Here is a 25,109-nt window from a genome sequence, read left to right on the forward strand (position 1 = left end):
ACAAACCTTGCTGTGGCCTCTGCCCCACATCTCAGGAGATGCACTTGAGTTCAGGTCCTTTCCTGAGCTCCCCAGGGAGTGTGCCTGGCTGTGCATCTGGCTGTTGGCTTCCCACTTGATCTGAGATCCACCTCATCACTATTTGTGTGGTGACCACTGGGCTATTGGATAAACCAGATTTTTATCTTAGGACCTGCTCTGCTTTTCTTGCTCAGTGACAGTGAGGTCTCTTCCTGTCTTGCTGTCACTCTTCATTCCCATTTCACTTTACCTTGCAGAGCAGGTTGTTCTTGTTGCTACTTGACAATGAAATTCTGCAACGTCAGCATGTGTGCAGTTCTATAAAAATACTGTCTGTGCCCTGACTACCTCAAGAGCTTAAATTGGCCTGTTTGGACATTGGGCAGAAAATTGAATCTTGAGAGCTGCAACTACTCATTTGAAGTACTTCCCCCAAAATATTTACATTTTTTCATAATTTACAAAAATATTGGCCAAAATAAAAGAATTCACAAGCCCAAACCAAAGAGAAACACCAGGAAAAACATTTACATTAGGTTGAATAACGAAATGCTAAACAGAATTCCAAAACTTCAGGACTTAACCTCATGAGCATGTTTTTTGGTACATGGTCCTGGATGAGCAAATTTGTTTAGTGACCCCCCCTGTCACTCAGCCTTGGGTTATATTCAGATAACCTTGCCTGGACAGAAGGAATGGTTATGCTCACATTTTCTTCAGATTTTATCCTATTTAATTTCTTGGGATGCGTTTTATTTAGTCTTCACAAAAGCGTTATAATATTTTAAGTTCTTTCCCCAGTGAACAGAAGGTAAAATTTCCTAGATTTTAATACAGAATATTTTAACATAGAGCTAGCATTTAATTTGAGAAGGAGCCATTATTATTCCATTAATGCTTGGGGGGAAGTGCAAGAAAGATCTTGTCTCTAATCCTCTGTTGTCTCAGCTCCTCTGACCTTACTTCATCCATGGGCATTAGCTTTGTAATCCTCTGTCATTCATTTTTTCTTTCCAGAGGATTTACTAAGGGTGATGTTTGACATGCCCTTCCAAATAGTGAACAGCAGTCACTTATATTTTGTGTATTTCTCCTGTTTAAATGACAGATAGTGTGGAGGAAGTAATTTTTAGTCATATGTGTGTTTTAAATCTTGAAGGTTTTCATGCTTGGAAGCCAAGGATCATCTGTTTTAGTTTTGTCTGAGGCCCTAGTGCCTTACTAGCTGTATTGGCTCTTTGTAGATTGTCCCTAGGAACTAAGTAGCTTCTGGGGTGGTCTTTTACAATTCTTATTACCCCTTTTATTTATTACATTCATGTTAACAGTTACACATCAATCTGAGTTTAAGCTGAATAAAGAGAAATAAGTTGCAAGAGAAATAAGCACCTCATTTATTTATTTATTCATTCATTTGTTTATTTTTTTATTTTTAAGATCTGACTAAATTTCCGCAGAATTTGTTAATCTGATAATAGTAAGTCACAGAACACATGGATAGGATCCTTCTCAAAGCTGGTTTGTAACATCTCCAGTTGGAAACTGATTTCCTGACTGACACGGCAATTACCTCAGATATTATTTGAGTACGAAATTGTTTTATTTATTTTTTTCCCAAACTCTCTCTTTTCAGTTATTCTTAGAAATAGCATGTCCAAATTCATAGACTGAGTTTCTTTAAATCTTCTTGGTTTGAGTTTAGGTTTCAGAATAAAAGAGAGACTGAGAACCTAGAGTAATTTTGCCTTTTAATTCAAAGTATTCTGGTGTAAAAGGAGAAAAATTCAGTATTTTGAAGATGGTTTCCTTTTATATTGTTTCAGATATAAAGTCCACTTTTTGAATGATAGAAAGAAGTACAGCAGGTTGTGTTGGTGAGGCTACTGTTATTATTCTATCTGCAAAAAAAGATATTAGATGGGAATATGGGCTGTCCACAACTTGAGCCCATCAAAGGTATCTCTTTAGAAAGCTTATGTTTTATGAATGAGGTGAAAGTTTTATGAAAGACTGAAAGTACAAGAAAATGGCCCATCATATACTGCAGGAATTTTCAGAAATGACAGTAGAGAAATGTTCTGGTGTAGTTGTCCTATTTTATGAAGGATATGGAGTAGGAATGGGTACAATAACCAGTAGCTTTTATTACAGCGGCTTAAGTAGGATATTAAGATTTTTATTTGTGGGAATGTATCTTCCCAAACTTTAAGTCCATAGCTATTTTATATGGAGGCATGTTAAAGAGTGAGGTGTTAAAATAGTTCAGTGTTTAATTTGCAAAACCTCCTCAGCACAGCAATGTCCTCTCAAAGAAATGCAAGATGTTCCACTTGAAGTAACCCAAGAAAATAACAAAAGCCAGAGTTGTCAAAAACATTTGTCTATTGAAGGTAAAAGTCTTAGAAGTTGGAACAACTTAAAAACAAAACGACAAATTCTAACTTTAATACTTAGTGTTGAGGTAGTTGTAGATCAGAATTTAATGGTGATAATGACCTAAAGGCTTGTGAGATTTTTAACACACTCCTAATCTCCTTTCAAAAATAAACTGAAGTGACCTAAAAATGCCAGGAGCCAACCTAGCTTCACACTCATTATTGCTTATTCATAATAATATAATACCTTTTCCCTCAGCATGTTCAAGGAATGTATAATAGTTATTCTCATCTGTAGAGACATGTTCAGTCAAGTACATATTCCATATTGTCAGATGTTTCAAACCAGAAGGTCTGGCATTGTCAGTTTTATTAATTACACTGATGCAGAGAAGCCTGCATTTTTAACAAGTACAAGGATTTTATTTTCAAGTCTCATCTTAAAGAAATATCCATCATATTTTTTGAGAGAAAAGACAGTCATGTAATCCTAATTAAATCAGAAGTCTGAGAATGCATCAGATTCCACAGATTGACAGCATCTTTTATGATTTGACATGGTGAAAAGAGATGGATTTAGAGGAAACTCCAGCATACAGTATTTGAAACTGCAATCAAAGTATTTCAGCATGCCTGATTTTCAAGGCTTGGTTTAACCAGCATAACATTCAGGAGTTGTTAACTGAATGTTTAAGTATTAAAACCCTCTCCTCCTTCCTGACACCCTTGTAACAATAAAGGTAGGTGAGGGGATATTGTTTTTTCCAGTTGCTGTATGAAATCACAGGGTTTATTATTTTGCAGTATTTTTGTGCAAGTCAACAAATCTTTATACTTCACCTTTGGTTGGAGGAACTAGTTCATGTGATTTCGTGTGGAAACTATTTCCTGGAAAATTAATGGTGAACACAACAAAAGAGTTTTTTCAGATAAGCCTGGATTTGGTAAAACCATAAAAAAACTAGTGAAGAACATAAAGAATAAAGGAACCATTATCTGATCAAGGTATTTGGTTGCTTCTTGAAATTTTCAGTATATTCTCCAATTTTGGCAAGCCTTTAACTTGGGCTCTCCCAGAGGTTCAGAAGTTTGAGAGGGCTTTCTGTTTCTTCTAAATGCTAAGTCCCACGATGTGTCTTAAATTTGACATGAAAAATTACTAATTATTTAATAACCTTGTGACACCCATTGTAATTTATCAGAAATTTTCCCAAGATTTTTGAACAAAGCATGTAGCCCAGTCTGCATAGTTTCCCATTGTGTGGTTGTTTGGGGTTTTTTATTTGATTTTTGTTTGTTTGGGTTTTTTGTTTTTTGAAATAACAATAGTTTATTTTATAATACTTGTGTGGCTGTGTCTCACCAAAGATCAAATTTCTAACTTGGAATAGTTAATTTAGAATTTAATTTTTTCCCTATATATTTAACTCTGCCTTTATTGAAGCTTCTCAGTGTTAACAATTGTGTTTAATGCGTTACTCCATTTGGTCCTGGAGAGTTAGAGGAAGGAACCTAGAAATAAAACAGCAGACACTGTCCTTGATCTGCACTGCTGCTTTCTGAAGGGCATTTGAATAACACTGTCATGCTTTTGCTTGGAGAACTGACTTCTTTTCAAAAAAGTGAATTTTTTCTTAAAAGAGAAAGGGTTTAGATACTGCACAGATCCTGTCTGATTATGGCTTGGGCATTGTGGACTTGAAAGAATGTTATTGGTGGTGCAGTAATTCTGATTTTACTGAATCAGTTTATTCAGGTAGCTGGGGTGACCTATGTTTTTCACATCTATTGAGAGGTAGAACAGGTGTAGTGCTAAGAACAGTCTAATATAAAATGATGAATGTTTAACAACTAGGGATATTATGTAGGGAAACTGTGACATTCTTTGAAATGCTTCTGCTATGGAAACCAACAGTTAGGTTATGTTGATGTGTAATTCTTACAAAGAGTATATTTGGCAGTGGACTGATTTTGTGAGTTACATGGATCTAGAAGTTTGTCTAGAGGCAGACCTAAAGAAAGATGTTTTAGAGATTCTTTTTCTGATATATTTTTAAGTTACTTATTGCTGATTTTAAAGGGCATTTTTGCTATGGTATAACTTCCTAGGAAGTCAGTTAATTTTTTGCTTATGTATTTTTTTTCCAAGGGATGAAAATTGTAAGTCATGGCATATCATGTTTCCTGTGAGCAGAGACTTGGGCAACCTAATGTAATACTTTATCTAATGTAGCTGGAATTCAGAGTGAGGAAGTATAATAAATCCTTCTGTTTATCAGTTTTCAACCACAGAGAGGTGTGAAAAATAAGCAATTATATATGGATACCTGTGATACATTTCAGCAGTGGATTATGAAGATTGATTTTTGTGATAGGGAATGAATTTCAGTACTGCAGCTTTTGCCAGTAATATTAAGTTAAAATGAAGTAATTCCAACTGGAGGGAATATCAGAGAAAAAGCAGACTTCAGGATGAGCTGCCCTAAGAAGGATTTTGATGATACACGAATTGACTTTAATAGGGAATTAAGCAGCTCAAGTCAGAAAAACCTCTGGACTAGAGTTTATCATTTTAGTTTTAATTTTTTATATGAACTGAAGAGAGAGCTGTAGAGATGGCTTAGTTTTGATACAGCAAAGGGTAAGTAAGTGGCAATCTGCTTATAAAAGCTGTTCTCACTAGCTTCCATAATAGAGAAAAATAAGAGAAGAGGAAAAAACACTTTCTGACCAAATATAACGACGATATACCCTTTACAGTATGGAGTATTATTTTCTGTATGACTTTTAAAAATACTAATTTTTAATATAAATATTCTGATGTTATGTTACTGCCATGTCTATATGCATCAAGAATTTTAAGTTTTATCTCTTGATGCTCAGTATCTATAAGAAAGCAATTTAAACTTTTCTACTGTCTGAAGCTAGGGTAGAAAATCAGTCAAATGCCAAATCTGCATTTATGCCAACAGTGTAATTAGCAGAACTATTCTTATGGTAGGATTTTTTAAAATGGGTGGCATTGTCTAAGATATCTACAGTGTGCCTGGCTTGAAAGCCTAGTGTCTAGAGTTTAATATTGAGGAAATTCTAACTGGTTGTGTATTATGAAACAGTTTAAAAAATATTTAGGTATAATTAAACCTGTGTCAAATTCCTGACTTAGTATCTCATTAGTATGTTGACTGGAATCATTGAATGTAGTTGGAATATAGATGGAAGGTATCTCCATTTCTTGTCGGGGTCTGGTATTCCGAACAGATAATTTAAGTAGAACCTGACTGTAGGACTTAACCCAAATCCACAGAGGATTACCAGTTTTAAGCTGTTTTTTAAAGATTTTGAGTGGAATTGTAACTTATTAATTCTCCATAATGTAGCTATCTTACTGCACATGTACTACTTGTATACTACTAATAAACTACTACTAATCATAATATATGACTGTAGATACAAAATAATTTACTACTCCTATTAATATACTGACATACCTGTGTACTTCATATATCTGGCAGATATATGTGTGGAGGTGTTTTGATGGAAAGAGGCATTGAGATGCCTTAACTATCAAGAGATGTTGGTTTCTAGAATTTCCATCCTTCCACTGTCTAGAAGCATAAATCATTTTCATAAATAGGAGAGAAAATAAGTTTTACATTATTAAAAACTAGTTAACAGTCTGGTTTAAGTTCCATTCTGTAGGAAAACAGCTATTCTGTAGGCAAGCAGCTATGTCAGTTAAAAATAAGAGACTGCATTTTGTAGTGTATATGTAATGATAATTACCACAAAAGAAAAACTTGCTGTTCTCATTAGAATGTGGAGTTATGCTTTAAAAAATTGTATGCATGAATATAAACTTTTAAATTTTTAATTGTTGTCTTGCTAGACATACATATACTACACATTATTGTCCATGTTGGTCTCTTCATCACACTCTTTGTCCTCTGGCAAGTTCTTGTCTGATTATGTTTCATTGGACACCCTGATGATGTTTCTACAAGTTGTCAGGTCACATTTGTAGGTCTCTATGCAGAGGTGTGCAGTTCTGCTTGGTGTTTCTGTTTTGATAGATGGTACAGAGTCTAGGGAAAACTTAGTTATTTTCCTCCAGACTGCCTGTATTTGAAAACAAAATCATGATGATGTATTCAATATTTTTGCTTGTGAATAGATTGCCTGTGCTGATGGAAGAAGATAACATACCAATAGGATCCATAAGGTTATATGCAGTGGATGTGCATATTGGTCAAGAGAGGCACTTATGGCTGTCTCTTCAATGTGTGCATTGCTGTGATCCTAATAAAATTCTGCAGAGTATTCAGATGTGTCAGAGGTAACCAACATCCTGATGAAAGCTTTGATCTTCCCAAGATTTCATATGACATTAAGGTCTCTTAACTATTAAAACACAAGTACCTGGAGGAACATGTCCAAGATCTTTTAGTTTTTGATTAATAAAATCTGATAGGGCATGTGGGAATTAATCTTGGTCCTGATGCAGTTTTCCACAATTTCCTTACAAGTGGTATTTCTGAGTTAATATTATGTACTAGGTAGCAGCATATTAACATTCAGTGATCTGACAATCAATAGGTGACAAGAGTGGAATTTGTATCCAGGTTTATTACTACTTATTCAATAAAAATCAGGTATTCTTTGATTGTGACTTACTTTTTGATAGAGGAATGCATGTATATTCAGAACTTGAGCAGAACTTCAAACAGAATGAGTTCATGGGTTGATTAGGATATTGATTTCCAGACTGGAGAGACACAAAAATCAGTAACCTTTCTACTCCTGGCAGAGTAATCTGGCATTCAATGGGGCATTCAGATCCTCAGTAGATCTTGCTATTATAGAGGCAGATTTTCAGCAGTTCTTAACTCAGCTGCTAATTTAGTGCTTGCTATTTTAAGTCTGCAGTATGCCCAGCTACTAAGCTGATAGTATTTACAAACAAACTTGTGACAGCTTCCACAATATCTGTTCTTCTGAGAAGAGACAGGAAATTTTGACACTAGTGCACTTAGTTGTTTTGGATAACCTTTTAATTAAAATCTTTGGAGCATTCAGGCAGACACTGATCTCATTTGGCACCTCTTATTTAGAGCTTACTGTGTTTCTGGTCTCCATAGTGTGTTCCAACCTCAGACTCAGCTCAGAACTAACAAGTTCTCTCCTCTGCAGTTTCATCAGGTGTCTCGGACTGGCTGCCCAGGGGCTTTTGGAATGCACATTCTGGCAGTCTGAATACGTTCCTTTGAAACACATCTGATTCTATTTAGTATGGTAGGGAGAAATAATATCCATGCTGCTGCTGCTCCTGCTCTTTACATTGTGCTTTTTAATGTTTTTTGGTACTCTGTCTGACTTCTTTTGTGCTACACAGAGAAAACATGCAGCTGCTTTCACAGGGTGTGCCTACATGTCGAAGGGAATTACACCTGGGTGACTATGAGAACAGTGGAGTAGGTGCACCTCAGTGTCACTTGTCTTTTGTAGGGCCTAACAACACTTCTGGCTGTGTCACAAAATTTGTCTCAGAGCTGAGAAGACTTTGTAGGACCTAGATGTACATGGTAATTGGTAATTTTTCCATGAAAATGTAAGAACATGTGTTGTATGTATCGATGCTATGATGGTGCAAAGCATTTTTAAAGTTCTTTTTTTCAGGAAACTAATGGTTTCTGTGATTTACTGTTTAATGAATTAGAACTTTGGCTGTGTTGTAGCCACTGTTTTTTCATATGTGGTATCTTAAGCTAATATTGTATTACCTGGAAAATTGGGTTCTGAGTACAGGATATAATTACAAGTAAATTAGTTCGCATTTAACAAGTTTGTCAATACACTTTCTGTTTCTCTTCAAAGGAAAAAAAAAAACAACAAAAAACCAATGTACTCACAGTTACAGTTCTAAAACTCAGATGAATTAGTGCAGTTTTTTTAAGTAACTCAGTGATTTAATAAAAACTCAGTGATTATCTTGGGTGTATGCTGATTGTTCTATTAAGAGAGTTTTCTGGATAAGAACAGAAAGTGCCCAAAGGTCATGATGGATTAAGTCTCAGGAATCCAAACTAAGGAACTTATATTTGGCTTTGTTAATCACAGCACCAAAGAGTTTTCTTTACCACAATCTACTTACTGGTTGTTTATAGATTGCAGATTATGATAGGGTGTACTAGATGTGCCACTTGCCGTCAGACAGAGGTTCCTAATTATGAAAAGCTGAAGCTTGCAGGAGATATGTGAAAGACATTAGCATTGCTGTGGAAGTGGAGGGATAACAATCAATGCATACATCAGAAAAAAGTAAGGTTTTAGATGGAACACGGATGTTTTCGGAGAGGGATATAGTGTTGCAAGTAAGAAGTAGAGAGAGTACAGCTGCTCAGCTGAAGTGGCATATCTTTGTCAGAGAATGTTTCTTCTTAGCAAGATAAAACTGTTTACATGATCAGACATTTTGGCAACACTTTATACTTAGAGTCCTAAAAACTAAGTTCCTTGTAGTATTCACTGGATTAAAATTAAAATCGATAATTTTAGCTGTTCTTCTTTGCATGTTGTTTCAGTTCCTGTAAAGCTATTTTGAAAATAAATGTGTATGTGTGTAGATATGTTTTCGTGTATGAAAAATAAAAAATAAATACTGAAATAAAAACCAGCATTTAATCCTTAAAAGAAGTGAAAACCTTATTATGATTTCAGTGAACTCTCTGACAAGTTTGGATAGATTTGTTAGAATTTTTTGGCAACAAATACTTAATTTTCAAAATTCAGAGTTGCTGTACTGATTGCATAAAATATTTCTTGATAGCTTTTTTCTTCAGGAAGAAGTAACCTTTCAGAAAACATGTATGTAAATTTTTATTATTTAAGAATGTGTGTTCTGTCCTAAAAAGAGGCATTCATAGAATGTATCATGGGTGGCTTCAGTCTTACAGCTCAGCGCTATTTGTGCTGCTTGGTTTTGCCCTAATCCATGGGGCTTTTTGGGTTGTTTTTTTTATTATTACATGCCAGCAACACTGCAGACAATACACACTCAGGATTTGTTGCATATTTCTGTTACTCTGAGTGCGATTAAGTAATTGTATTTCTTCATTTTTCTGTGACCACTAGGAAAGGATTGGTACTTGGTGCACTTGTCCCTTACTGTGACAGATGTTAATGACAATGTACCTGAATGGGCCATGGAGCCCTTCCCGTTTTTGGCTGTGGTTTCCCCTGAAGCTGCAGGAGGTACTGAAGTGTACAAACTGCTTGCTGTGGATGCAGATGAAGGGATCTGTGGAGCAGTAGAATATTTCCTCTTGGAAGGTAAATTTTAACCCTCTAATTTCTTGAGTATTTTGCTTCACTATTGTGACTTTTTTTTGTCTGTTAGTTTTGTTAGTGAAAGATCTGCCTTTCCTACTGCAAATAGTTCATAAGCCTTCAGCTTTTGTGTGAGAAAAATCAATGTTTATTGAGATTACAGACAGATTTGCCAGATTTGAAGTGTGTTCTCCCTATGGAATTGGGTTCCTCCCCAGCTTGTCCTCCAGGGTATGATGGGGACAGGAGGAGTCATTGCTCCTCAGTCAGCACCTTTCTGCTGGTCTGCCCATTATGAGATGGGGCAGTCTTCGAGCAGGGCTTGTTGTGCAGAAAGGGTTAATGTTCCTTTTCCCTTGCAGGAGATCCTAGTTAATTTCTAACAATTTTTTAAGGATCTGGGTTGTGCCTTAGTTTTGCAAAGTTAGTATGGACTCATTAATAATTTTCTTTGTGGGACTCTTGAAATAAAATTGTGTCTAAGCAGAAGGGGATTAGCTGTACCACTGCAAAGGTGAAGTTGTTCCTCTTGGACAGGACTCAGCAGTGTATTTTCTGGTAAGAGATATTTAAGATCAAACAAAAGCAAAGTATTGGAGGATAAAGAAGAGTGATAATTGCCCAAAGAGGTAAAATGTAACTTAGAAACATATAATTAATGTAGTTACTTGTTTCCAAGCTTCACAACTTTAGAAATTTTATGTGAACACTGGTTCTAAGCCACAACCAACCAGAATTGATACTGTATTGTCATCTTAATTTTAATCAAGTAAAAATGTGCTTGATGACAGCAGTTTGTGGATCTGTTCTTTTTAGGTGGTGAAGACAGATTTGAAGTTGAGAAGGACGCTGGCTGGATTAAAACAACAGGTTTGCCATTGGTGAGGGACAAGGAGTATTTATTGACTGTACTAGCAGCAGATAAACTTGGAAGTAGAGGGTCTCCAGCCTCTGTTTCTGTAATTGCTGGATTCCGACCACCACAGTTCACCAAGACATCATACTTGGTTTATGTTCCTGAAAATACACCACAGGGAAAATCGTAAGTAACAGTTAAAAATAATGCAGTTAAAAATCTTTTGTTCCTGGTTTAATTTCTGTTTGATCTCCTCAGTGCCTCAGTATTGTTAGTGAATCATACAAAAATACTGTGGGTAGCAATTCAGATATCTTAATAGAAGTGATCAAGATACGGAATGGATTTTTTAGTCACCCTTTAGTACAGAAAGGTGGTATTGCATGAGGTTATTATTATCTTTGTGTGAATATAAACAATGTGCCCAGTGAAAGTAGTTTCCTTTTATGTGTTGATCAGGAATTGTAATGAAAATCCATTTAGAATCCTAGAGTCCTGATATTTAAATGGGACCAATTATGCAAGTATATAGGAAAAGAAAGTTGCTGTCATGCATGGATTTCTGGATTTGGACTTTCACAATTATAGACTGATTTAAGACAGCTGCTGAACAGAGGAGTATTACCAAATCTTTCTCTTCCCTTGGTCTGCCACTAATGCTAATACCTAGCTTCAGGGGCATGCTGATGAAAGACCAAAAAAAAAAAATTAAAAAAGGAAATTTCAGTTGGATTGTTGACTGTGCTCACAGCATGGCCCTGTGACTTAGTTCTGACAGGAGAGGAGAGGTGGCATGAACATGCATCCAGGGTAGGGAGTCAGAAGGACAACAGAATAATTCCTGTTGGCAGAACATGGTCTTGATGCTGGCTGAAACTGACTGTGAAACCACATCACAGGGAACTGCAGAAAAAGAGTAAAGTGAGATAATGACCTAGAGCAACCTTTTCCACTGTTTTAGTATTGCACCTGAGGGAAGTCAGAGGACAGCAGCATGGGAATGCAAAGGGATAAAAGATGTTTGGACAAACTCTCTTTTTGATTGTAGCTGTCACTGGATCGTCCTCTTGGAGTGTTCTCCTGGGAGATGGAACTATTTTTCTTAAGAAACCTGCTTGATAAGGCAGCAGACACTTGAGGAACTAGTATTATTTTTAAGAGGTTTAAAGAAGATTTATTTTAAATGTATTCCTTTACTTCATACTGCAAGTGGCTTTCTGACTTGAAGACTTTAAACACATCGGACTTCAGTAGAAAAAAAGAAAAAGCCAGTCAAGAGCTAAAAGTGTATGTCCTGCATGACTTGTAACATGCAAGCTGTTTGTGACTGCCTTTTACCCTTCTGCAGTTACCTGTTGAAGCTTTAGGATTGGATGACTGAAGCAGCAAATATATTGTGTTGGTCTTAAAATAAATCTTTTGCATTTTACTTTATCTTTTAGTTTTCTGCCTGAAAACCATCGCTATTGTAGAAAAAAGAGTAGGCAAATTCAGTTGGAGCAAAAATAAGATCCTGTGCTTTTAATCCATACTATGTTCTGCTTTCAAGAATTCTATCTTTATGTGTTTAACCTCAAGATAATAGAACTACTGAATAACAAAACATTTAAATTTGGTATTTAGGTACAGCTATCACTGACTTCAGTGAATACTGATCTGATCAGACATACAGGATTGGACTGTAATTTTGATATGAATAATTTTTGTCACATTTTTTACTATTTGTATTATGTGATTAAAGGTCCTTTTTTTGTTTGTTTGTTTGTTTTTTCCAATACAGCTTTCTTACTGTCACAGCTGTATCATATCAAAAGAAACCCCTGAGCTACAGTTTAATAACTAATCCTAGTGGTCTGTTCAGGATTGATCGGGCAACAGGAGGCATCAGTTTAACTCGGGGTGTGGATTATGAGAGTGATCAACACCAGTATCTTCTTTTGGTCAGAGCAGAGGAAAATGAAGAAAAATTCAGTAGTGCAGCTGAGGTAGGTGTCTACCAGTCTGTGTGTATTTCCATTTTTCCTTCAGTCTTTCTAGATTTCTGTACAGATTCACTAGAGGCTCCTGTCTCCTCAGCTCATGCTGTTTATTCTGCTGTCCATTTTAATAGTCTTTCTGCCTAATGAGTGCATGTTGAAGGCTGGTTTAGGTACTCTTAGAGTTTGCTCTTGCTGGTGCTGCAAAAATCTGTTTCTGAGGGATTAGTTACCCATCATAGATCCTGGGCCTTGCCTGGAAAAGTATGGAAATAGATGTGGCCATGCCAAACTTAGGGATTTGTCTTACTCTAAACTTTCATAAAATATGTGTGTATTGGAGATTATTCCAATTTAAAACAAATGCAGAACAGAAAATTATTTGTTTCGTATGAAGAACTGAACTTGTAAAGACAGAAAATAATAAAAACTCAAAAATATTAAGAGATTACAGTTCATGGTATTTTAGAAAGCTGTTTGACAGCAAAAATGTTTCTAAATGTAGTTATTACATGTGTTTGAATTCAAAGATTCAGAAAACTAGGAAATTCATGCAAAAGGTTTTCGTGCTACAGGTAATAAAATGTGTATTATAGAGGGAACAGGAAGCAGAATTATTGAGAACAAATGGGAGGACACAGAGAGTGAAACAGTGTAACCAACAGTGTCTGTAGAACACCAGACTCCTAATTTCTATTGACCTTTTTTTTGTAGTACAAGATGAAGACTCATGGAATATGTCTTGAAAGAGAATTATGAGATGATTTCACAACTACAGTTTGCCTAAATGTCATTTAACTTGAACCTGCTTACACTTATTCTACCTCAGTTGTTATGAGGGAGCAACTCTCAGTTTTTATGAACCTATGGAAGGGCAGATGGAGTATACATCAACCTGTAGTACTGTGATGCAGCACAGTTCAACCAACATCAGACTGTCTTGAAATTTAGCAGTGTGAACCACCATAAAGCCTAATTTAACACATTCATTACAGTAAACAGTGCAACAGTGTACTCATACTTGACAAAGGAATAAGGAAACATTTTTAAAGATATTAGGAGCAGAACTATATTTTAAGAAATACCATAATCAGTTGTTTTATCATAGTAAGTTCCATTCACATATGATTTACACTGTTGTAATTGAATTCAGAACTTGGGAATTTATATTGCTAAAATATATATGCTTGGCAGTAGAATTTGTAGTGTTCAAAATTACTGAAGCCTTGAAAGGTAAGATAATAGAAAAAGGATGCTTGGAAAGCAGACTGTCCATATCTCCTTTAAATTGGTAACAGGAAATAATAAATGAACTTGAAGGGTGAATGGAAATATGTTGCTGTAGGGGACTGAGACTCTGCAGTTCCTACTGTTTTGGAATCTTGTATTTCAAGAGTTCTCAGCAGGTAAAGATCAATGTAAGAAAAATAGCTTATCCCACGTGCTACAGCTGCTGAAGACCTCAGAGATGTTTTTGGCAAATTCTTCCACCTGATATTTCTTAAACAATGAAATCATTGCCTTGAATGCACATTACTGTTTAATGTTCACCTCTTTTCCATTCAGGTTTTGGTCATTATCACAGATGTGAATGACTGTGCCCCTGAATTTCATCAGTCCATTTACAGCAAAGTGGGTGTTCCTGAAACAGTTTCTATGACAACAGCACTTCTGCAAGGTTTGTACTTCTGAAACTCTTTGTTACATTCAGTATGAGTATTTATTTTTCTCCCATTAATCAGAATTCCGTTTAGAAGGCAAAATTACCCCCCACATAGGTCTTTGCAGCTCTCTGGAGGCAAATGGCATCTCATAGAATTGAGGACAATTCCTTACTGATGCCACAGTTTTAGGAGGAGACAAAGGAAGCAAATCTTCTCTGCGGGATTTTGAAGTATTAGGACTTCAGTTGTGGTTGGTATTATAGCAGCAGGGTTATAGTAGCAATCTTGGAACATTTCTTTTTTTGAAGGAAGAGTGTGATGTTGCATCAGAAATTATTGAGATATCATCTTGCCTTCTCTGCTTGTCCTTGAGTTCTGCATGTGCTTGCTGTAAGGATCACTGCTGTCTTGCATTAAAACTCTCTTGCGTGGTTTCACTGTTGTATGTGAAGTTTTGTCTGGATGCTTGAGAAAAAGTCACTGCAACTGTGTAACCAATAACATAAGCTTGAAAAATTTGTAAATTTTTATTATGTAAACCACAAAAAACCTTATGTTGAAAGTGTTGATAATAAGTAAGCGGGTTTGGCAATAAAATAAACTTATGACAACTAGGCAGTTGTAGAAAGGCTTTATCTTTAACCCCTACATAAACTTTTTTCTAAATCTTGAGAGGAAAAAGTAAATTAAACTACAGGAAAGTTACTGTTCCCTAGTAAATAGAGTTTTATAACCTCCTGCTGTTTTACTTATTGTTTTATCCTGTGCTAGTTTGTCAATTAATATTCTGGTAACAGTGCTTTTAGCATAGGTCTTTCTAGAATATAGGTGGGATCTGACAAACATATTTACTTAACTTGCATCAGTGGAATACCTGTAAATATTTCATCCTTAATTACACAGAGTGTGATTTGTCCCAGTGATCTTACGTAAGCAGTATAGATCATATGGATGTGAAAAAATACATCTCTCAGTGGGAATATGTTCTTGTTAGTACAGGGCCTTTCAAATCCAGCAGCCAAAAGTCAATATCTGGTGGCTTAGTTCAATCAGGGGCTTTATTTCTTTTAAGAACTTATTTTCAAGTAAGGGTTAGTTCAATAAAAACCACAGAGGATAGCACAGTTTTAGCAATTATTTCAAGCACCACATGCCAAGGGAAATGCTATTACAGTTTTACCCTACATTTAATTCTCTTGTTAAAGGACTTAACAATTCACAGAGTCTGATCTCCACAATGTCTTTTTCTCTTTTAGTGACAGCCACCGACTGTGATTCGAAGGAGAATGCGGAAATACTCTATTATGCTCTGAGTCAAGATTTTAGCATTACTTCTCATGGTACTATTTTTCCAGCAACACCATTAGACTACGAGCGACCTAACCATCTTTATGAGTTTGTAATTATGGCTGTAGATAAAGGGGAAGAGCCAAAGACTGGGACAGCAACTGTTAGGATCCACGTTTCAAATGTCAACGATGAAGCACCTGAGTTTTCCCAGAGAATGTAAATACATCTCTGTTATCTTTGTCTTTTGTTATTACTTCTTTAATTTTTGTCAGAAGGCTGCTCATTATAGGATGGCTTCAGGTCAGTCAGCTCTGGGAGTTACAGTGACAAATGTGGGATGATCTTTTGATTCTGAAACTCTGTTAGTACCAGAGGGGTAGGGGAAAGAAAACCTTGAAGTTTGGTTCTTAAGTTTGAGGTTTAAGAATACTTTCAATGTCCTGTAGGATTTATATATCTAGTTAGATACATAGTATCTAGTGGTAGAATATAGACAGTCTCTTCTGACAAATCTTGCACTGTTTTTTTTTTTTCCCAATATGTACTGGAAAAGGTGGTGCAGTAACTTAGATTATACATTTCAGGAGTACCCCTCCACCACCAAAGGAAATCAAGCACAAAAAGCAAGCAACTCAGTTTTGTCTTCAGACCTCATCCAGAGTACATGGTGGAATTTTGCCCTTTAAAGAGGGAAATTACACTTAGAGTTTGCATCCCTAGTTTATAATTGTTAAAGAAAAGCGCTAAGATTGCAGAATCCTAAAGAACCACTGAATTATAAAAACCACAAGATAAATGTCAATGACTGATGTTCACTTAATTTCACTTAGTCCCATGCACTTAGTCCCAAACTGTACTTTTTTATTCTTCTAAAGTATCAGTAAGTTTTTTTCTTCTATAGCTTTGGCTTACAAGTATCTGAAAAAAATATCAGAAGTACTATAAACTTGAATTCCCATTACAAGCTTAGTAATGGAGTTCCTGGTCAGCTTCTGTATCAGCCTCCTACTCTTACAAGTAGAAGTTATTTAGAACAAAACCCAGGCAGAGGTTTCAGTGATGTTAAGCTTGTGATTCAGCTGAACATAGCATTAAAGCTTTCCGACAATCTGTATTTAATGTAAATTTTGGCTACAAAGTTTTGTGCTTTCCTCATTTTCCTAAACATTGTGTAAGACATATGGCTTGGAGAAATTGATCTTTTGTGAATTCTTACTGGATCTCTGTGTTTTCAAGTGCTAAACCAGATTAAGTTCTAGTACTTAACAAGATGCCTACTTTCATTTTTAAGTTTGTTTTAATATTCAGAATAACTGAATATTTATCTGTTTCTGTTGGTCTTGTATCTGTTCCTGAATTTTAAATCAAAAATTAGTGATAATATTAGAGATGCTGTAAACTTTTCTAACAAACTGGAAGCAGAAAACATAGTTTAAAAAACAGCAACACTATAACTCTGTTAGCTCTTATAGTAGAGGTTTACTGAAGAATATTATTAAGATGAACATGATTTTAAATTACCAAACATTCACAAGAAGCTTTTATTTTACCTTTGCAGTAACATGGAAACTGCTATAGTATATATGTATAAATTGGCACTAGAATTCAATTCAGCTCCTGGAATTCAAATTATATCAAGATTTGTTTAACCAGGTTAATGAAGTTTTGCTTTTACTACATGCTGTTTAAATAGATTTAAAGTCCACTATAAACTTATTATTCCTGGCCAGAAGCTTTCTTTCATCACAATTATTCTTTATCTCACTTACAAAATTCTTAAGGCTACCACTTGGTTTAATTATGTCAGTTTTTACTTTTTCCTTTTTAAGAGACCTCTTTTGATGACTTTAACTCTTCTGTCCCCGTATTTGATGTTCAAAATAGTCAAAGTTACTATTCATTTGCTTTCCAGATTCAGAAAGTGTCCTGAGGGTTATAACTGAACCAAACCGAAATAAGTTACTTCTCTTACTTCATTGCACATAAAGTTTGGAAAGAAAAAAAAGCTGTGTCTATGAAGGTTTTGATGAAAAAAAACATATCTAGAGAGCAACAGCTAAGGGAAAACTTTTCTGTGCATCCAATTTCTTTTTCTTCCAGCTTTTTCCTATTCCCAGCATATGACAAGTGGGTCCATAGGCACCCTGAGCCTAGTGGTACATGTGTTTTGTATAGATTGTTGGATACAGCCTGCTGTAGTTCATTCTTATGGCTGAGCTTTGGGATATCTACTATGGACAGGTCTGTAGAATGCTTAGTCTGGCCTGTGCTCAATCCAGTCAGATAAAATAATACATACTTGGGACTTAGCTAAAGCAGGAGGCTTTTCTACCCTAGAGAGTGTTCAGCTTAAGCTGATAATACCTCTTAAGAGCTTACAGTGTCAGTGATGTGTCTGGACTTGAGAAGAGATTTTTGTAAAACTGAAATTATTCACATATCCTCTACATCTGATTCTCATCTTAGTCATGCTGGTGCAAAGACTACACTGAAAGCATTTTGACAGCTTGTGTCAGAAAAAGTGTGCTATAAAAAGCAGTGCTTTAACTTTGCAAGTGATTGCTTTGATTCTGTGAATCATGTAACTAATTTAAAAAAATAAATTAAATTAAAAAAAAAAGTTATTTTCTCCACTTAGCCCAAGTCTTGCTGTGAAGCTAAGTTTCAAAGCTTCAATACAGCTGCAGGTTTGCAGTAGAAATTCATGGGTAGGTAGCAACAGCAGAAAGCCATGAATGGTTACATCACCTCTATAATTTCAGTGTTTAATCTAGAAGCATCTTATCAGTGTAGTTGTATTAGTCTCTACAGTACAATAGGTGTTGTAAAACACAGTTTTGTATATATTATTTCCTATCTAAATTCATAAATGTGTTGTCATAATTTCTTTTAAACAGCTACAGGAGTTTTGTTTCTGAAGATGCTGGCCCAAACACACTGATTGCTGCAGTTAATGCTGTGGACCCTGATGGAGATGGTGTGACATATGATATTTTGTCTGGGAATCAGAAAGGAAACTTTGTTATTGACCCTAAAAAAGGTAATAGTATATTAGTTCTTTGCTACTGCAGCTGATGTGATGCAGCTTTGATCTTCATCAGGTGGCAGTTATGAAAACTGAATAGCATATGCTATATTTGAATCTACTACTAACCTAATTAAAAGAAGTATATGACAAAAATGCAATTGTTCTAGACTCTTTTGTAGTGTTAAAACAAATTGTATCATTTTCCTAAAAGCTTTGTATGATAGACCTGTTACTTGTTCATTGTTTGCTTTCAGTCAGTCACTTTATATGTAGCAAGTAATTTAAGAGACCATAACTTAATAGAGAATGTTATTACTGGTAAAAGTAAATGTCAACCAAAGATTTGAGTAATGTTTAATCTAGGAAACTAGTTTAAAAGTTGCAGCAAGAAAGGGATAATCTGCAGGGTAAAGTGGAATGTACATGAAGGGTGACTGCAAGACAGGCAGCGGCAAGGACCTCACAGCCACCATTCCAAAAACATGATCTGCAGGCAACTTGCAAGTGTTGAAGTAGGATCCTGAATTTATTGAGAGCTCCTTTAATACTTTGAGATTTAAAAAGAGTTGTGGGTTTCGAGTGTGACGTTTTTTAAGATACTTCCACACTTGAAGAAGAATAATTTTTTAAAAAGTGTCTAATTGTCACAGGGTAGTATATCTGACATTTCTGAAAATCTTTATTGTAAGTGCTCCAAGTATCTTAACATTTGATTGATAGCATCTCGTAGGATTAGCTCCATACTTTTAATATTGGTAATTATGTATATGTACTTTTTTACTTTTAACCAATTAATTTTTATAGTATTTGCAACTTAATTTTGAAACAATAGCATTTTTTTCAAAATGGTTTTGGGCTTTTGTTGCTTAATAAACCAATAAAGGCTTATACTGTGGCTTGCAGCACTTTCTTTTGAGAAATGATGTCAGTACCCTGGTGTCACATAAATGAGAAGGTAAAATGGAAATGTGTCAAAAATAAGTGCTGGAGTTAAAACGATACATTTGCAAGCAAATTGAGTGATGTAGATTCTGTGACAATACTCTGTTGTAATGACAATTACTATTATGCTTGATGAATAACAGAGGTGATTGATGGATGATGGAGCAAAAGAATGATAGCTTCTTACTGCATGGTCTCAGATAGCTGTAGTCTCTTTTGGTTTTCTAGCAAATCTTTGATACCTTTCTCTGACAGTGCCTTTGTGTCCTATCCAACAGGGTGTAACATTTGGGTGACTTGGGAGAATAGCAGATTGTATGTTTCTGAGGATATGCCTGGATAGGTATATGCTGCTGTGATTGTGTGTGAAGCTTGTACCAGTTTCAGCTGAGCTAGCAATGGCAGGGGCTGCAGCTGGCATGGTTGACACGTGCTTCACTACAGCAGTGGTACAGGAATAGAGCCAGGCTTGCTCCTGGGGCTGGTGTGGGTAAAGCAGAAGTCTGCCTGAGTGTTTCTGTGGATTTCTTTTTTTATGCTAATTTTTTCCTGATGCAGATAAACTGAAGCTAACATGCAGGTCAGCTGAGTTGTAGCTGTTGTCTCATTTAGCTCTGTAGACATACCTGCAGACAAACAAACCTGTTGTACTGTCTTAGTTTAGTTTTTCTATCAAATTGCAGTAAAAATACCATAGCTTAATTAAAGTACAACAGCTTTGGGGTTTACTGCTAACGGGTAAAGCAGAATTGTTTGTTTTCATACTTGCTGGTGAGAAGAATAAGAGTAATTGGTCAATGTAGTACAAAGAACCCATATGACCAAACCTCAGCCTATTGGGTTTTTCTGTACAGGCCTCCTTAGTCTTCGTTCAAGTCCATTTCCTAAGCTTCAGGGCACGGAATATGTGCTTAACATCACAGCTACTGATGATAACGCCTCTGGAGGGCCCCATTCTCTTACAAGTACTGCCCAAGTTGTTGTGAAAGTCGATGATGTCAACAATAACAAACCTGTCTTTCAGAAGGTAAATACACAAGGCCCAATTGTCTGTTTTAGACTGTGTGGTATATGTTTGAGATTGTGTTGTCACTGCAAGTGATGCAGCAGATGAGCTATTCAGGAAGCAGTCTGCTTTTGTCTCTTTTTAGAGACAGATGTTTTTGTTTTCTCCATCTTTTCCATCCCTCTCCTAAGACTTCCAGGGTTTGTTCTCTTGTGGCAGAACAGCTCCTGTGAGCACTGTCTTCATGGAACCACATCTCATCTCTGGCTCTGTAGAAGATGAAGTTGGGTAAATGACTTTCAGAGGCTCAGTGTGACATGTGAGGAGGAATCAATAGGTATAGTTACCTGTGCAGTGGACTTGTTCCAAAATACCACAGCACCTCTCTCAATTGTATAGGCTTCTTTTGATGATTGTATATCTGGAGTCGATGAAAGGAATTAAAGTCTTTTAGCTCAGTTTATAAAGTTTGTAGAAATTAAATGCTTGCGTATGTGCGCAGAATGTTAATTCATATTAAAAATCTGTTGTCTAAAAATTTCAAGTTTGCTGATGTATAAAATGTGGATAGGCAATGTTACATATTTTGACAGGTCAGGGACTATTCATAGCAGTCCTGGAAATTCTCAGTAATCTGTCCTTTGCAATGCTAGTTTGTATAGAAACTCTTTTTTTTTGACCAAAGCAATTCTATGGTTTGGGCAAGGGTATGCCCTCTTTTTTGTAAGACTTTCACTAATATAGAAAAATATTTGCATTTAAAAAAACATATGCAACTGCAATGTTTCCACCAAATCTTTTCATTAGTTGGAGATTCTTAGTGGCCTCATGTTATCTGTTGTTTGTATAAGCACAAAATAGCAAGTGAAGCCGTGGTACAGCTAAAACATTCCCATCATCAATGCATGTGAATGGAAGAGTAGCTCAACCTATTTTTTTCCCCTCTAGTATATCTTGAAACCAATTAGCATGGTAAGTCCTTGATTTTCTGTTTTTTCTCTTCCTCTCTCATAGTGTCAGTATTACCAGCAACATGCTTCTGTATTGGAAAACCAGCCTTCAGGGACAGTTGTACTCAAGTTTGAAGCCACTGATGCCGATGAAGGAGCCAATGGTGTAGTGAAATATGGCTTGATGCACAGAGATGGTGTCCTACCAGCATTTAGTATTCATCCTGACACAGGTAAAGTGAATATCTGAACTGCTACTGCCATATATACAAACAGTTCTATCACACTGATGGAAAAAAAGCTTAAAACAAATTAGATTTGTCCTTTTCCATTGAATTTTTTTGATAGCAGATAAAATATAAACTGTGTTAACTGCTTGAACAAATATTCTCCTGCTAGGTTAACGTGTCAAAAAGTGAACCAGAACTGATGTGTTCCCTGAAATGTGAAAGTTTCGCTGGGTGACATAACTTGTGGGTTTTTGCAATTAAATTCAAAACCCCGCACCATATTTTAAGTGCATATTATCTTGCAACATTGCTAATGGCATATAAATGATTCATCCAAACAACACTAGTGTTAGAAACAGCAAAGAGACCAAGTCTTGGAAGACTAAAACTAAGTTCAGGCTGAACTTTTGCAGGACAAAAGACCTGAAACATACCTTTGTACTTCCTGCTCTTCAAAAGAAGTACTTTTTATAGAGTCATTCTCTTAAAGTTAATTTGGTACTTATCTCCATTTTCTAAACTTAAGTCCAACTGTGTATATATGTAAATGTAAATGAAATTTGTGTCTGCACAAGCAGTACCATTTAAGATTTAGAAGTGTGCTAAATCTGGTGATTGGATCCTTGAGCCTGAAGTGCATGTTTTAGGTGCATTTAACCTGTTGCATTATACCTCAATATGGTGACAGACAGCTCAGCATGTGAATGTAGAATACTGTCAAACGCATAGTATTTTAACTCTCTGATATTTCATTTGTTTTTCAGGAGTTCTGACAACTCTTCAGGTATTTGATCGAGAAAAACAGAGGGAATATCCTATCACTGTGACAGCAACAGATCAGGCAGCGGAACCACTCATTGGAATATGTCAGATAAATATTATCATCCTGGACCAAAATGACAATGATCCCAGATTTGAAAACACCCACTATGAATGTAATTGAGAGTCATTGGATAGAGTTTTGGTGCCCTGAGTGTGAGCTTACTTATGTCTAAGATTTTTGGGTTTTGTCTTTCCTGACAGTAGATCTTGTGACAAACTAAATGATTGCAGACAGAGATGCACTTTAATTAATTAATTGCAGAATTGTTGTACAGTGTAACAAGTATGGTCATGACTCACAGGCCTTCCCAAGTGTCCTCATGGGAAAATTCCTTGAAATAATAGCTGTGTCAGTATCTTTCCTCACCTGAATATAGCAAATTTCTGTGGTACTGCACAGAGATGTGAAAGTTGTAATGAGCACGTGAGTTTGAAGCACTGAGCGCTAATTGTGTTATTTGTTTTCTGATTATTAGATTTTTGCCATAACCTGCTTTTCCTTTTTCCATTTGAATTTCATCATTCTTCATTGTTTGTTATTTGATCATTCCTTCTTGGGTCTTCAAAAAACCCTTCCTGGTGTGTCTGGATGAAGACCCACAGCCATGTATAATAATCATAAAACCTAACTCATAGTTACACTGTGTAATTTCTAGAAAGTAGTTTCTGACAATGGGATTCTTTTCTACTGATTTTATACAATAATTAACATTTCATTTATGTGTATTTCATACAGAGCAATTTAATCCTTAGTAAAAATACAAGACAAATATAGAAGCATCTTATGAGAAATAGGAATTCCAGGTTATGAATGTGGTAAGTTCAAATGTGATCCATAGCTCTGATGTGATAGCAGTTTGATTTTTATGGCTATTGTTCCAAGGAAGAAAAAGTTATAGCTTTCATACATAATTACTTAAGTATTTCTTAATTTCTTAGCAAGATATTCATGATACTTTAGTGACTTAATCGGTGTGAAATATCCTTTCCTTACCTTAGATTTCCTAAGAGAGGACACAAGAGTTGGGACCAGCTTTCTTCGTGTTGCAGCCCATGATGATGACTATAGCTCAAATGCTGCTGTTACATATTCGATAGCAAATGAAGAACCAAATTATTTACAGATTAATCCTACTACAGGCTGGGTGTTTGTGAACAAACCCATATCTCAGGTACGGCACTTGCTTTCCTTTTAAGCTGGCTATCTCAATATAGCATAGGAGGGACTGAGGTTGTAAGTTTGTCCTTACCTCTATGCTACCCCTTCACATTAAAGGATTGTTATGTCATGTTTAAATTAAATATGAGCTTTTAGCTGATGAGTTCATTGACTGTAAACTTCACATAAGCAAGTCCTGCTTTCAGATGGGAAGTAGCAGCTGGCAGCAGTGCCTCTGAGAACTTGTTCCCATTTCATTAGCTTTGGCTTAATAATACCAATGACTGGAGGGCTGAGATAGTAAGCAGGGCAGCAAAAGCTCAGGTGTAGGATTTCACTGTTTTAACAGGGAATGAGTTGTAAAGTAATTTGTGTTGAATTGAAAATATCATTGTAGATGCCAGTCTTTAAATACCTTATAGGTACTTTTAATGTTGAAATTTAACTTCTAAGTAACTGACATACCAAACTTGGGTGAAGGTGTAACCTTTTAGTGTATTTTCTTTATTGAATCTAAGAACCCTGCAGACCTAATAACAAAAAAATGTTGATAGATAAGCTTAAGAATTCAGGGACTCCTGAATTTTTTTTCTTTTGTTTTAAACCCTGTGTGAAATTTGCTAAAGTTTATTGAGAAAAATTGCAACATTTTCCAACAATCTTAAGTAAAAGTAGCAGAATAAGCTCAGTTGTGAACATTTTCCTTCTGTGCAGGTTTTCTTAAGTAAGCCTTTCATCTTCTGTATTAATTTTTTTTTTTTTTAAAAAAAAGCAAGCCCTGATCAAAACCCTCTGTAATAAAACCTTTTTTACTGCTCAGAGGTCATCTATAGTTCAAGAGATTATTGCTACAGATGGAGGTAACAGGAGCAGTAAAGTTGAACTTGCTGTAACTATTACCAGTGCAAAAAACCAGCCTCCTCAGTGGGAAAGAGACAGCTATGAAGTTGTTATTCCAGAAAACACAACACGAGATACATCAGTTTTGGTAAGGCTGGGACCGACTTGTTTGTCTGGGATAGCTCCAATATAGAGTAACTTACTGAAGCTTATTTGCTCAAATGCAGTGAACTTTTATAACAAATCTGCCTGTTGTAGGGACCAGTGATCTGCTATTAGTTTTCTTTTAGAAATGTTAATGGTAACAAGCATTTTTGATCTCATTTATGTGTGCAAGTGCTGTTTAATTTGCTTCTCATTTGGACAATATAGATGTTCCAATTATTCTAATAGCTCTGTGTTACCTGAGGTGATTATTTGGCATGATCAGTTTGATTGCTCAGTCATGAGTCATCGAAACAAATTTACGAAATAACTCAAAATTATATATTTTTAGGGTAAATATGTGAGCAGCCAGACATGTAATGACTGGTAACATTTTGCTGCAGCTGTTTGTGACCTGGCAATGTTATCAGGCAGGGTTAAGTCGTAATGTTTTGAGTTGAGAGCTAAAAAACTGGGAGA

General features: G+C 35.8%; 1 protein-coding gene across 2 annotated transcripts in view; it reads left to right on the forward strand.

The window, feature by feature from the left end:
• LOC139802040 (neural-cadherin-like) overlaps positions 1-25,109 on the forward strand; it is a 56,498-nt gene that overhangs the window by 4,103 nt on the left and 27,286 nt on the right. For both annotated transcript variants that reach the window (XM_071756783.1, XM_071756784.1), the window contains exons 2-12: positions 9,528-9,725; positions 10,539-10,764; positions 12,359-12,563; positions 14,121-14,232; positions 15,475-15,724; positions 18,406-18,548; positions 20,333-20,505; positions 21,499-21,667; positions 22,429-22,599; positions 23,486-23,658; positions 24,466-24,633. In XM_071756783.1, the coding sequence (XP_071612884.1) occupies positions 9,528-9,725; positions 10,539-10,764; positions 12,359-12,563; positions 14,121-14,232; positions 15,475-15,724; positions 18,406-18,548; positions 20,333-20,505; positions 21,499-21,667; positions 22,429-22,599; positions 23,486-23,658; positions 24,466-24,633 (1,988 nt within the window). The remainder of the gene's footprint in view (positions 1-9,527; positions 9,726-10,538; positions 10,765-12,358; positions 12,564-14,120; positions 14,233-15,474; positions 15,725-18,405; positions 18,549-20,332; positions 20,506-21,498; positions 21,668-22,428; positions 22,600-23,485; positions 23,659-24,465; positions 24,634-25,109) is intronic.

The sequence above is a fragment of the Heliangelus exortis genome, chromosome 13 (assembly GCF_036169615.1).
Source record: "Heliangelus exortis chromosome 13, bHelExo1.hap1, whole genome shotgun sequence".
Classification (NCBI taxonomy): domain Eukaryota; kingdom Metazoa; phylum Chordata; class Aves; order Apodiformes; family Trochilidae; genus Heliangelus; species Heliangelus exortis.